At 62.1% G+C, this 14,313-nt stretch overlaps 1 protein-coding gene across 1 annotated transcript; it reads right to left on the bottom strand.

The window, feature by feature from the left end:
- Nucleotides 1-773: 773 nt before the first annotated feature.
- Nucleotides 774-7,752, bottom strand: PHF19 (PHD finger protein 19; the record flags this gene model as incomplete). The annotated part of the gene is made up of 14 exons (XM_082327226.1): nt 774-1,978; nt 2,315-2,410; nt 2,598-2,683; nt 2,967-3,054; nt 3,143-3,313; nt 3,416-3,483; nt 4,543-4,663; nt 5,747-5,815; nt 6,111-6,206; nt 6,560-6,708; nt 6,824-6,924; nt 6,999-7,094; nt 7,208-7,289; nt 7,561-7,752. The coding sequence occupies 14 exons, from the start codon at nt 7,750-7,752 to the stop codon at nt 1,627-1,629; spliced, it is 1,767 nt and encodes a 588-aa protein (XP_082183352.1). The 3' UTR covers nt 774-1,626.
- Between the last annotated feature and the right edge of the window lie 6,561 nt (nt 7,753-14,313).

Genomic DNA, 14,313 nt, shown 5'->3' with positions numbered 1-14,313 from the left:
TTAAAACAAACCAGCAAACCCCCCCTTCATGGGTGTCCCACTACGTTATTGCAGCAGTCGCTGAAGCAGAGGTTTATTTTCAAGGACCACGCTTTGGCCTCTGGTTTGCAAATGCCACCTGCTCCCTCGTGCTGATTACGCTAACGAATTTTCTGGTGTACTTTTTCAATAAAACAACCTTCTCAATTCACCCTCCGGTTGGTAGACCCTGCAAGTGCACATATGAACAACGATGGGGTTATGGGAACGGGGCGTGCTGACAGAGCAGGACCACGCAGACCCCCAGCATCGCCCACCCTCCGGCCCCACAGGACGGCCACGGTGGTGATGGGGGAGAGATGAGGAGGACAACATTAAAAATATATATCTCTCTCTCTTAGAAAAAAATCTAACAAATAAGTCTGATGATATTAGAATTTTTTTTAAAAAAAGACAACTGCTTTGCTCCTGAACAACCTGGCAGTATTGCTTTAGTTAAAGAAGGGGGCTGCTCCTTCTCTTCTGCAGACAAACCGACCCCACGCGCTCACAAACATCGACGCTTTGCCGGTAACGGAAAGCGCGGCTGCTCTCCAGCGAGGCGCAGCCACGAGGCCACGTGGATGGCCGCGGGGACCCTGGCACAACCCCCTCCCCATGCCCCCACTGTCCGTTTCAGCCTTTTTGGTTTGTCTGCTCATTTGGCACGTTCAGGACGAGGTTTCCTGCAGGAATAAAGGCCTCGGGCTCCAGTCTGTGAAATGCCCGCGGTGGTTTTAAGGCAAGGGCGTATCTTTTGGCTGATCTCTTCCAAGACCATGATTGTCAGAAGAACACAGAAACGAAGCTGATGCATCATCACACGCTGTCCAGGTTGTGGGACAAGAGCAACCACGTACGTCTGCCCCGTGGCTGTGAAAGCCAGCCACACGTGGGCTGTTCATGGGGCATTTTCCCCTCATTTAAAACAAACCACATTCCTTTAATGAATGGATTTATGAGGAGGAGGAAAACCCCGTACACTGGCTCTGGCAAGACTTGCCCACCGTATCCTATGGGCACAGGGACGGGCTGTGAAAGCATGGGTGAGGGAGGTGCTTTTTGCTTTAGCAGCAGGACCCCCTCGAGTCTGCTCTGTAAGGCTTGGACGTGGGGCACCGGCACGACGTCCGTCTGCATGAGCAGGTTGTGGGGTGCCCCCCCAAAGGGGCTCCCTGGCCATGCCGGGGGGACCCTTCTGCCTCCGGGACACAGCCACCAGCCTGGGGGAAAGGCCAGACCCACTCGCTGCTCTCACCACCGCCGTGATGGTGCCTCGGGCTCAGGCAAAGGCTCCGTCAAGAAAGCGCAGCTGGGCCACGCTCTTTGCATATACACAGCCAATAAAATAACAATTGTTAAAATAAAAAATACAGCGGCAAGGCTGCGGGTTTCACCCGTGGCCAGCAGCACTGATGGTTCCAGCTTGGGCGCTGCCTCCACCCATGGTGGTTCCTGGGGAGCCGGCACCAGCCGGGACCCCCAAGCACGGAGGGGTCCCAGCCTCCCCGCGGGTCAGCGCCCCTTCTCTGCTTCATGGCGAGGGTTTCCCCATCATCCCGATCTCCTCTGGTTTGGCTCCGGGAGAGGTTTGGGGGCTGGCGGGGCTCAGTAGGGGGTCGTGCCTTCCCACTCCACCAGGTACTGCACCTTCCCCTCCAGCGTCACCCGCCGCGCCAGCACCTGGTACTTCTCGCCGCAGACCAGCCTGCCCGCCGCCCCAAAGTAGCTGCTGATGGAGGATTTGAGGTGGGAGAGCGAGGAGTCATCCTCACTGATGCTCTCGAAGGTGTGGCTGTCGATGCCGTCGTCCGGGCGGTCGGGGCCGCAGGCTGCCTCGCTGCCCTCGGGGGTGCCCCCGGCCGGGCGCCCGCCCGCCTCCCCGCCTCTCCTCTTCGCCCCCGCCGAGGCGTAGGCTGGCGCTGCCAGCTTGCGCTTGCGGCTGCCCACGGTCCTCCGGCTGCGAGGAGGGGACAGAGGAGGGGTGAGGGCAGTACCCAAAAGGTGCCCCCCACCGCGCTGGCTGTGCCCGCCGCCCTGCGAGCCTGGAGGGAGCACACCGAGAATTGGGGCGAGCCCAGCAAGGACCGATGGCTCTGACCCTGCATGCCCAGCGAGGCAGCGCCGCTTTGGGACCACCAGCCCGTTTTAGGAGGTGGGGAGGAAAGGCTCCCCGATGCGGGACGTCCCTGTGCCAGGACAGGAGGGTGCTGTGCGGGGAGAGGGGCAGCCCCTCGCCCCCCTGGCCATGCCACCGGGGCCCCTCTGGAAGGGGGCAAAGGGGTACAGCCCTCACCTGGACTCGTAGGAGAGGCTCGTGGTGGCCGAGCCCGAGGTGCTGGCAGCATCTGTGGAGTCCACGTCCGATAGGAAAGTCTGTCCCGAGCTGGCACTGGGGGACAGCAGGCAGTGTCGGCCCCAGCCCAGCGCAAGCGGCACCATGGCCACCCCCCTCCCCAGCTGCTCCTGCTTCCATCTCGCATGCGCCCGCAGCCGGAGGTTTTCCAGCCCTGCCTCACACTTGGGCGTTCAAACTGCCCCCCCTTGCTGCCCACACCCCCGGGCCCGGCTGCACGGACCTTTTCAGGCTCTGAATTTCATCCAGTGTGAAGTCAAAGATGCTGGCCAGGTGGTGGTTGGTGCTCCAGGCGGAGGTGAAGTCGCTCTGCCCCATGAAAACAAGGGCACTCGTCACTGCCAAGCAGAGCGGTGCTGCCCGCAGCCCCGGCATCGGCACCCTCTGCCCCGGCACCACCGCGCTCCCTCCCGTGGCCCCGCAGCCCCCGGGAAGCAGGCTCGGCACAGAACATTTGCAAACCCCAGGGCGAGGGCTGGGGGCTCTCCCTGCCCACGGGAGCGGGGGAACCTCGCGGGGATGGGCGCTGCAGGGTCCCACCCGGTTGCCAAAGCCTGGGGCGGTCGCGCAGAGGAGGGGGTGAAGGACTCACGCTGGGAATGGCGTCCTCCAGCAGGAACTTGGCCCTTTTGCGCCGCGCCGCTCGCCGCTTCTGCTGCTGGAGCTGCCGCGGCAGCAGGCTGCAAAGCGAGGCGGGGGGTGAGGCTGCCAGGCCGCCCCAGGGGAGCGTGGCAGCGGGGGAGTGCCCGGGCGAATTTGGCCACTCACCTGTCTTTATGGACATATTTGCTTTTTCCCCTCTTCTTCAGCTCGCAGGAGCCGCTCTCACCCACGCTGGGGGCTTTCTCTGGCAGCACCTTGCTGGGGGGGTTCGGTGGGACGCGGATTCGCAGGCGAAAGATGCATTTCTTCTTTTTGATTTCCTTCCCGCACAGAAACCTGGGCGGCAGAGGGGAGGAAACAACCCTCAGCCGGGGGGGCCGCAGGAGCATCCTGCATCCCGTCCCGTTCCCATCCTCGCCCCCTGCGCCCGGGGCCCACCTGCTTTTGTAGCTGTTGAGGGCGTTGAGGAGGTGGGGGCCGCGCTCAGAGACCGGGGTGCCCGTCAGCTGCGGAGAGATGGCGGAGGTCAGGCAGGGCTCGGCACCCGCTGCGGTTATGCAAAAACCAAACAGACGGGGGAACCCGAACTCCAGGTTTCAGCTCCTGCCCAAGGTCAGGGAGTGATGGATGCCAAAGCCCAGAGCCGCCCGGGTTTGGCACCAGCCGCCCTCGGTGCAGGGGAGGGAGGCGTCTGCGGGGAACCCATTCGTCCCGATGCGGCGACAGGTTTCCAAGACGCCTTGGTTTTAGCACTTCTCCCGGCTCTAGCTCCAACTGGGAAACTTGTCAGGTTCAACACCCAAACAAAGGGAAATCCCAGCGCAGAGGAAGGTGTTTAAGCTAATTTTGAGCAGGAGCTGCCCGTGCCGAGCGCTGCACGAACCGGGGTTTTGCTGAGATGCCCAAGCTCATTGGAGAGGGGATGCCGGCACGGTGGCACTGCCAACACTTGGGCACGTCCCTTTCCACCCCTCACCCCCCGCCGCCCACCCCAGGAAAAAGGGCCCAGGAAAGGTCCCTTGCCCTATGCCCGGGGGCTGACACCATTCCTGGCTCAGGGAGCAGCACCCTCCACCGCTGACGCTGCCCGCGGGGGATGCCCTGCTCTGACGCCACCCGGGGTGGGTGAAGAGCGCGCAGGAGCTGCCACGTGTTCCCAGCCAACGCCCCGGGCCGGGTGCTCCTGCCCACCCAGAGAAACCAGGCAGGTGTTTGAAAGCTCCTTCCCCGCAGGTGACCGGCTGAGGACCAGCCAGCTCGGGTCACGGTCTCCCAAAGCTCCGACCCCTTCCCAACAAGCAACACGCAAACACACCTCGGGGCTGGCGGCTGCCAAGCGGGGAAGCCAGCCCAACCGAGGGGCAGAGCTCTCTGCCCCACCGTCTCACCGCGAGCACTGCCCTTCCCCAGCCAACCTGCCCCAGCCGCACGGCTGCCGCGGGGAAGGAGGACCCGGTCCCTCTGAGCTGAGGCTTCGGGAACAGCCGGCCATGACTTACGTCCCCGGCAGCACCTCTCCCTCCCCACGGCTGCCCTCCAGCCCGACCCGGGCTGCGCGTTGGTACCTTCCCGAGCTGCAGCGGATCCCAGTGGTGGTTCACAAAGGCCAAGATCTCCTCGAAGTCGAAGTACTTCTTCTTGCTCTGTACGCCCAGGTTGTAGAGCGCGAGATGGACGACATCCACCCTGCGGGAGCAAAGCGGGGGAGAGGGTCAGCAGCCCACCTTCTCCCCAGCACGATGGTACCCGCCACAATGTTCTGCTCCCCCAGCACCACTCCAGCGCAGCCCCCAGCACGACCCTCCCAAAACCTTCTCACTGGAAGCCAGGACCATTCCCACACCCCACAGGGGAAGCAACCCTGGCCTGGACACACATCCCAGGGGATGTCACCACAGCCAGGATGGCATTCCCTGGGCTTTGGGGAGGGGTGGGACACTGCCCACAGCCGGGGGGAACCCCAAACGCCGAGACCCTCGAGCCCAGGAGCTGGAGGACATGCCGCTCCCAGGACAAATGCCCAGTTTTCCAGCTTTTTAATAAGGCGCAGCTGTGTGCTCTTGCTGCAGTTAGGTACGGGAGCAAGACGGCTCTTATTCACATGAAAATACACTGCCTGTTTTAACAACTCAGTCTGTCCTGTGGGATTTTACACTTGCATCTCTAAAAATGAAAGCCAAGCAATATATCCTGCAGGATTTCCCTTCTTCTTCTTCCAGCCTGCTGCGCTGCTCGGTGCAATGTCCCCGAGGCAGCCGCATCCCAGCAGCCCGTTAGCACCAGTAACACGTCTGACACGGCCGAGCACAAGGGGAAGAGCAGGGAAAAGCTGGGCTGCTGGCAATTCATACACTTCATAAAGTGCTTTCAGACCATCGAGGTACACTAGAAGGTACCACTTGTAAACTTGTGTTTAATCACAGAATTTGATGAATGGTCACCCGATTGCTTTTTGCAGTTATCTTCTGGCAAACGTGCACCTTGGCTCCCAGACAAACAGCTGGTTTGGGGCATATTGGGAACAGCTTCCCTGGGAAACAGCCCCGCGGGGCCGGGCAGAGGGAGCTGCACGCCCGGGGCTGCGGCTGAGCAAAGGCCCCAGCTCAGGGCTGGGCTGGGATGAGCAGGAGATGCTCCGTGAATTCACGCTGCTGAAACCCACCGCTGGGGCCGGGCCCACGGCAAGGGCTCAGCAGCACCGGGCACCGGGCAGCCCGGTGCCCCGCGGCCACCCCGGCACATTCCGAAGGAGCCAGGGCTGTTTCTTACCATCTCAAGGGCAGGCGCTTGATGTATTCAGGTCCCTGGTTGCACACGGAGCAGAAAAAGACATAGAACCTGGAAAACAGCGGGGAGGGGAGCGCTGGGGGTGGGGGTCATCCCCGCAGCCGCGCAGGGCCTGGGGACGGGTCAGGGTGGGGACAGTGCTCCGGGCGCCGATGGTGACAGCATGGCTGGGAGGAGCGGGGCTCTGCCGGACAGGCCACCTGCCCGCCCCCAGGGCGGCTGATCCACATCGGTGCCACAGCCGGGTTGGGGAGATACAGACGGGGGACGCGTCCATGCACGAGCGCCCCTGGGAAGCCAGCTCCAATGTCCAGCACCAGCCCAGCAAAGTCCGGAAGGGACGTACCGGTCTCCGAACATCATGGGGTCGCTGAGGCACTGGGTGCAGGCTTCGTGGAACCACTGCCGGCAGCGGTAGCACTGCAGCATCTTCAGGTACCACCTGGGGAGGGAGAGGAGGCGGGTGACGGCGAGGGCAGCGTGCAGCGGCCACTGCCCTGGCCCTCTCCCAGGCACCGACCCCCAGCCAGGGAGAGGAAGTTGGGCCCTAACTTGTATTTTCCGCAGCCACGGAGGCGGGTGCAAACGGTGCCTCTGGGAGCAAGTGAAGACCCAGATGGCAGAGGCAGCGTGGGCAGCAAAGCCGCCAGCCCCAGGGCAGTGCCCTGCAAGCTGGGGACATCTCTCCTGGGGAAAAAAACTCCCCAACCTGATCCCACCCGCCTTTTGCGAATGCTTTTCATCACAAAACCAAATGCAAGAGCCCTCCCAGCGGGCGGGCGGGCAGGGCCTTACTCGCCAGGGCCCCCGCAGTAGCAGTAGCACTGCTGCTGGTTGGTCCGGTGCGGGGAGTCCCACTCGAGCAGGTCGGGGTTGTAGGACAGCACCATCTTGACGGCTTGCAGCGTCTTGGCGATGGCTCCCTTCTTCAGGGCACCCCCCTTCTGCGGGACCAAGCGGGACGGGGGTCAGCACAGCCAGCCAGGGGGCCGCATCCTGCACCGCCGCGCCAAGGGCAGGCGGCACGAGGAGCTGGTGACCCCGGGCAGCCCCACTCACCCGCACAGCCAGGGCAAATATGCAGCGGCGGCAGAACCACGGCGTCCCCAGCGGGCCCTCGCCGCTGCTCGCCACCGGGATGTGGCACTGCTGGTGATAACCTGCGGGAGGGCTCGACGTCAGCGCCACCGGGCTGGCCGGACCCTCGCCCCCAGGGCGACGCGCCCGCACTCACCCAGCCCGCACTTCCCGCAGATGAGGATTTCGTTCATGGGGCCCGACGTCTTTCCCAGGCAGATGTTGCACTTGGGCTCCTCCCCGGGGACGCCGGCTGCGGGACGGGGATGGCAGAGTCGGAGATGCGCGAGGCACGGCCACCTCTCCCCGGCGCCAGGAAGGACCCCCCGGCACGGCGGTGGGAAGGGAGGACAGGGCGGCACTCACCATGCTGGATGTCCTTCCACAGGACCCAGTACTTGGAGTTGTCCTCAAACGTGACGAGGCAGCTCTGCTTGGAGCCGCTCACCTGCGGGGAGAGAGCGGGAAGAATCGCCGGGTGTCAGCTCCCATTCCCAGTGCCTTCCCGTTTTCCCTGGTGACCGGCCCTGCCTCTTGGGGCTGCGGGAAGTCAGGTTTGGGGTGTGATACCCAGGGGCAGGACGTCAACCCAAAATGCCCCGATCACCAAAGACGTGTTGCAGCCCAGGCCAGCACCCCTCCGAGCCACGAGCCGACCCAGGGAATGGCGCTAGCTACACTTTGGGTGCCCACCTTACCCTTTTGGGTGCCCACTTTACCCTTTTGATCTTTCCGAGGTAATAGAGCCCATCGGTCCAGCGGCACAGCACGTACTGCCCCTCCGTCAGCTTGACCATGAGCTCTCGGCAGCTGCTGCCCCTCCGCGCCGAGGCGGTGGCCGGTGCTTGCTGGACACGGCCAGCGGCCGCGTAGACATCCCGGATGATGGGGTTGAGCTTGGCGGTCTCCATCAGCAGAGCCTGGAGGGGACACACGTGCTCGTCACCCTGCCTTCGCGTCACAACACAACGCACCCATCGGCCGAGCACGGCGTCCCGGAGGGTTTTGCCCGGGAGCACAGAGCCCGGGGCTGGTTCAGCCCCACCAGTGGGTGCTCAGGACCCGCAAAACAAGCATGGATGAGGCAGGTTCATCCACCGGTAATTTACGTGAAACCAAAGGGAGCAGCGGCAATCTTTGCTACTGTTGAGCAAGAGCGAATTAACCCCCCGAGTGCCTCGGCTCCCGCAGCACGGGGCCACCCCGCCATGTGGCACGGGGACACGCCACAGGCCTGCGCAGCCTCGGCCTCGGGAAGGGGCACCTGCGGGATAGCAGCTTTACATTTAGCCTGATTTGTTAATTCACGATTTCCTAGCAGTTTCAGCAGCTCCCAAACCAACGGGACGGCAGGGCGAGCGGGGAAACGGCGGCACTGCGCCCAGCGAGGGAAACCGCGCAGCCCAGTTTCGCCGCCGTGAGGTCTGAGGGGCGGCAGGCAGAGCCCGGCCCCGGCTGCGATCCTCCGTGGGCAGCAGTAAAACAGCTTAAAAGTTACTTTTCCCCCCCTTTGCGCTCCCGTCACGGCGACACGCGTGACCTCACGCCGCGGATCACAACAGCAAACCTCACCGTGCTGTACAACGCCAGCTCCCGCTGCCCGGACCGTCCTATTAATAACGCTCCCGTTTCCCGAGAAGGGCCCGGGGTTAAGTTACGGTAAACCGGGTGCGACCGAAAAAAAAAAAAAAAAGGGGGGGGGGCTGCTGCGGGGCCGGGGCTGGCAGGAGCCGGAGCAGCGAGCTGCGACACGGCCCCCGCGGCCCCGGCTTTCGCCTCGGCACCGATTATGAAAGCGGAGGCAGCTCCGCGCCCGCCCGGCCCCGCGGGGACGCGGACACACGGACGCGGACACACGGACACGCAGCCCCCGCCGCTCCCCGCCGTCCCGGGCGGGAGCTTCCCAGCGCCGCCGGGCAGCGGGACGCAGCGGCGGCGGGGGGCACCGCGCCGGCTCCCCCGCCTTCCCCGCCGCGGCGGGAGCGGCCCCGGCGGCACCTGCCGGGGGGGGGGGGGGGGCACCGCGGGCAGCCCCGGCCGCGGCGGCGGCGGCGGCTCCCGCCGCCATTGGCTCATTCAAAGGCGCTGCGGCGCCGTCCCGCCCGCCCGGCCCCGGCCCCGGCCCCGCCGCCCCGGGCGCTTCCCGCCGGGCTGCGCCCCCGCCGCCGCCCCCGGGCTCCCGCGGCGCCGCCCTTACCGCTGGGCCCCCGCCGCCCCTCTGCCGCCGCCGGGCCGGGTCAGCGCCCGCCCGCCCGGGGGCCGCGGCGGGGAGCGGCGGCGTGCGGCGGGGGCAGGGCGCGGGGCGCCATCTTCCCGCGCTTCCCCCGCGCCTCCCGCGGGCATTGACGTCCCGCTTATGCAATTAGCGCGGGGCCGCCCCCGCCGCCTCCCACGGCCCCGCTCGCATCGGCCCGGCGCGGCGCGGCCCCGCTGCGCGGGCGGGGGGTACCGGCTGCCCCCCCCCCCGGGGCCGCCCGCCGCCCCGCACAGGTACCGCGGCCCCCGCGGGCCGCCCCGCGGGTGCGGCATCACCGCCGCCGGCCCCGGCGGCACCCGCGCACCCACCGCGCCCTCACCCTGTGCCACGCGCAGGGACCCCCTGCCTGGGTGTCCCCGTGCCCCCCCGGCAGGCAGGGGCATCCCCCGGTCCCCCAGGACGGGGTGCGGGCAGGGGTGCCCCGCATGCGTGGCGTTGTCCCGCGCGAGGGAACGAGCTGTGCTCGTCGGGATTCCTAGAAACAGGGGTAGCCTTTCCCTGAATCCCAACAGAGAAAATCAATCACTGCCGAAACGCTGCCGTCAGCGCCAAGAAGAAATCTTAAGGATTTGCTGTTTGTTGGAAAGCACTGCCAAAAGAGAAATGTTTTCAGGCCTGCTCGGGCAGTAGAGAAGCCGATTCCTGGTGTAGGGTCTGGGCCAAGCGCAAGCAGAGGCGATAGGAATTTTATTGCCTGTAAGCGGTGAGCTCTGTGCAGCACCGCGGGGTGGCTTCCCCCGCGCTGGGGTTCGTAGCACACCTGCAAAGGGCTTGCCCTGCGAGCGAGCAACTCCCCTGGGCAGCAGGAATGAATGGCAGAGGGCTGCGACGCCTTTTAAACACCTGTGTGTAACTCTGTCATCTTAGAAAGAGTTTTTTAAAATCAAACTTTCCCATAACACGTTGGCATCTGAGCGTTCCCCGCGCTGCACCGGGCCCTTGGCGGCGTGCAGGCGATGCCACGCCGGTGAACCCGAGGGGAAATGCAGTTCCCTGAGCGATGGGTACCGCAGGGCCGTTCTCCCCTTTGCTTTGCAGTTCTTGGTGACAATATCCTTGGTGACAATATAAGTTCTTCCTGACAACACTTAAGAAGCAGTTGGACAACGCCCTCAGGCACCTGGGGTGAATTTTGGGGTTGTCCTGTGCCGGGACAGGAGCTGGACTCGATGATCCGTGCGGGTCCCTTCCGACTCAGGACCTTCTATGGTTCCGTGCCTCTGTGGTGCGTAAGGCAAAGCCCAGCACAGCGTGAAGACGGTGGCAGGCAGGGGCCCAACATGCTGTGCCGTGCTGTGCCGTGCCGTGCCGTGCCATGCCATACGCCGCTGTGCCATGCTGTGCCGTGCCGTGCCATGCCATGCCATGCTGTGCCATGCCGTGCCATGCCATGCAATGCCACGCCGTACCCCGCTGTGCCATGCCGTGCCATGCCGTGCCGTACCCTGCTGTGCCATGCTGTGCCATGCCATATCCCACTGTGCCATGCTGTGCCATGCCATACCCTGCTGTGCCATGCCGTACCATGCCATATCCCACTGTGCCATGCTGTGCCATGCCATATCCCACTGTGCCATGCTGTGCCATGCCATACCCTGCTGTGCCATGCCGTACCATGCCATATCCCACTGTGCCATGCTGTGCCATGCCGTACCCCGCTGTGCCATGCTGTGCCATGCCATGCCATGCCATACCCTGCTGTGCCATGCCGTGCCATGCCGTACCCCACTGTGCCATGCCGTACCATGCCATACCCCACTGTGCCATGCTGTGCCATGCCATACCCTGCTGTGCCATGCCGTACCATGCCATATCCCACTGTGCCATGCTGTGCCATGCCATACCCCGCTGTGCCATGCTGTGCCATGCCATGCCATGCCATACCCTGCTGTGCCATGCCGTGCCATGCCGTACCTCACTGTGGCATGCTGTGCCGTGCCGTGCCGTGCCATGCCATGCCATACCCTGCTGTGCCATGCCGTGCCAAGCCATGCCATGCGGTGCCTACGCCCAGCTGCTGGGCCTCTGTTTGCAGAGGTTTAGGCAGCTGAAAAAAATGTCAGCTCGTTCCCTGGCATGAAACACCATCCTTCGCCTTCACGGGGAACCTGACGCATCTTCAAAACAGTCAAACGACCAAACTCTGCGGTGAGTCACGATGTGGTAGCCGTGAGTCACCGCGGGATTAAAATAACTCTTGCACCATAACTCTCCCCCTGGACAAACACCGCTGCTCACTTCACTGCAGTTGGTGGCGCTGGGTTTGACCGAACGCGAGCCGTTTGCTGCGCTGGCGGAGCGGCCCTCCCGTCCCAGCCTGTCCCCGCGTGCTGCTGCTGGAGCAGCGAACGACGACGTTCTGATGCCCTCCTCCCCAGCCGCCGTGGTTCACGTTTGCGGCATCTTGGTCCTTTGCCATGGGAATGCGGATGATGTGACGCGTAAATCAAACACTGGATCAGGTTCACCGGGGTGTAAGCAGGGATAACCTTACTGAAACCCCCCCGGCACGGAGCGGGCACCCCAAACCCAGCACCTGCCAATGGAAAGAGCACAGTAACATTGCCCTGGAACAAAAGTCCCAAGCAAAAAGAAAAAAAAAAAGGAATTTGAGATGCATCTTCTATTTCCTAACACAAATGGAGCCATGCAGTTGCATTGAACTCTGGTGTCTTTGCGGGTGCTCCTGCCGCACCATTCCCCTCGAGCCTGGCCTCAGCTCCCGCTGCAGTGAGCTACTGGGTGCTGCCCCCCTCCTCCTCTTCCTCCTTCTCTTCCTCCTCCTCCTCTTTTTCCTCCTCCTCCTCCCCTGCACACCTGCCCGGCTTTTCCCGCACAGCCCTGGGGAGGTTGGGGAGCCGCGGGAGGTCCCGTTTCTTTGGCACCGTGCGAAGGCTCGTGGCTCCTGGCAGACGCTGGTGCGGGGCTGCCAGCAGCCCCTGGAGCAGGCGCAGTGGTCGGACACAGCTGAGTGACTGGTTTTGCACTGGTGGGGCTCCAGGGACCTTGGCGGGATGGCGCCTGACACGCTCCGCTGGGGAAGGAGCACCCACCGGGCCCATGCCGACCTGAATATTTCTGTGCCGCTCTCACATCCCCAGCTGAAAAGACCTTGGTGGCCCGGGGTGCGGAGCCGGCAGAAGATGCTGACCTGCTCTCCCTGCCAGATAAGGAAGCCCCCATTTAAATCAAGTTGTTAGAAGCAGACTATTCTGTAAGCAAATGAACAGAAATGAATGAGACCCCAAGCGACGGTGCAAAGCCGAGCGCCGGCGATCCTCCGTCCTCCTCGGCCAGGGAGCGGGGCCCGCACGGGCTCCCGGGGCAGGTCGCCCCGGCTCCTTCCCCGCTATTGAATTTCCAAACAAAACCAGCATTTGCAAAATGATTTGAATGAAGCCCTGGGTAGTTAACTACTCCAACACCCCCATTTTGTCTTTAAAAACTTTTCATTGCTCCTCCGCACCCTGCACTTGCAAAGGTGGGGAAGGCGCTTTCCTGCTCGCAGAAGGACGCAGCACCCGGAGAATTGCGGCTCAGCCCGGCGGGAAGCCGGAGGGAGCCCTGGCCGGAGCAGGGCCTGCGGCGTGCGTGGGGCGAGGAGCTCCCGGCGCTGCCTTTCTTTCTGCTTTGAAAACTGCCCAGAAATCGAGTAGCTTCTTTTCACAGTGTTTTTCTTTCTTTGAAAACAGGAGTGGGAGGAGGGGTTGGATGTTGGCTTGTAGTCTTGGAAACCGAAGCCGAGGAATATTGAATGGAAACCCAAACATGAAGCTGCCTATGAACTACAGGCCCGATGTGGAGATAGGATCTGCAGAAACGACTCGCGCTGGCTGCAGCCGCTCCGGAGCCTCCTGCGGCCGAGCAGGGCCGGGCTGCGGCGCAGAGGCTGCGAGACTCGGCGCAGCTCTCTCGTACGCTGTTCAAAACCATGCGCAAGTGCCATTTCCATCTGGAGATTCAGCTGGCAAAATATGACACGTTCACGCCGATAAAAGCAGCTACAACTGTAACTTGGGGCTATTGGCAGGATCCTCTCTCTCTCGGCCAACGCTTCCCTCTGCTCCACGGGTGGCAACCACCTTTTCTCTGAAACCGCCTGATTGACCAGCACAACCAAGTTAAGTTCAAAGCAGCTGTGTGCGAGGTTATGAGTTCTTTTCCTGTCCTGGAGAAGGGCTTATAAACCTAAATGTTTGCCCGGCTTTTTTCAGCTTTGTTAGTCGATTCAAAAAAAATATTATCTTTCCCTACAAACCTTGTCCTTGATTATTTTAGACCATCATAGCTACAGAAGTGCTATGACTCTTTGCCAACCTGGCTATTAAACACAGAGCAACTGGTCCTGACTGAGTTCACTAAACCTCTCTCTGATTTTTCTGCATCATTTGATTTGGTCCAGACCAAAAAAAAAATCACTTCAGCTGCTCATTTCCACAACAGAAGTGATTTGCTGGATTAGAGAACCCTTGATATTGCTCTGATTTCAGCTTCTTTCCCAGTAAGTGTCAACTGTTTCCTTATCAAGATGGTTTTGTGGCTGAAGGTCTTGGAGATAAAAATCAGGAGCCTGTTCCAGGAACACCAGGGCCCAGAGCGGAGCCCCGTGTTTGGAAAGCACCGCGGCTCAATGCATTCCACATGGACGCAGTAATGCTCGGCAGCGCCTCGCGCGCCGCGGCACGGGGGGGTTAGCGCTTGGTCGAGCCCCTGCAGAGGAAAGCGATACACCAAAGGGCATCTTCAGACAACGGCGTGGTTGGAATTAGAGTCAGAGCGGTTAACTCCGACATTCCGCTGTTTTATGCCAGCTGTGCCTTTAAAAGGAAGAGCATTTAGGCATTGGGTCTCATGTCTTTTTATTGTTTATTTAGCATGAATTTAGTCCATATCCTTTTTTTTTAACTTAACTTTCTTTACGTGCTTCTATGCAATTGCACAAGAAATGAAGAGCTTGTAAGTGTTCTTACAGCTGTGCAAGTTTTATATTAATGAAGCCCTTACATAATTTTGACACAGATATGTTATGTACACGTCTGCAGTTCCTGAGCACGGCTCAGAAGAGACATCGCCCCCAAAAAGAAAGAAAGAAAAGCCCGTTTTGTTCCTGGGGAAAAGTGAAAAATGGAGAGTGAAGATCTGTATTTACCGGGGGACGTTTGCACTGCTCGCCCAGCTCCAAACCGCCGTGAGCAAACGCCTGTTAGTGCATCTC

This window comes from Platalea leucorodia (assembly GCF_965183815.1).
Source record: "Platalea leucorodia genome assembly, chromosome: 15".
Classification (NCBI taxonomy): domain Eukaryota; kingdom Metazoa; phylum Chordata; class Aves; order Pelecaniformes; family Threskiornithidae; genus Platalea; species Platalea leucorodia.
Note: the sequence above shows the minus strand (reverse complement) of the source record. Positions and strands in the feature narration are given on the sequence as shown.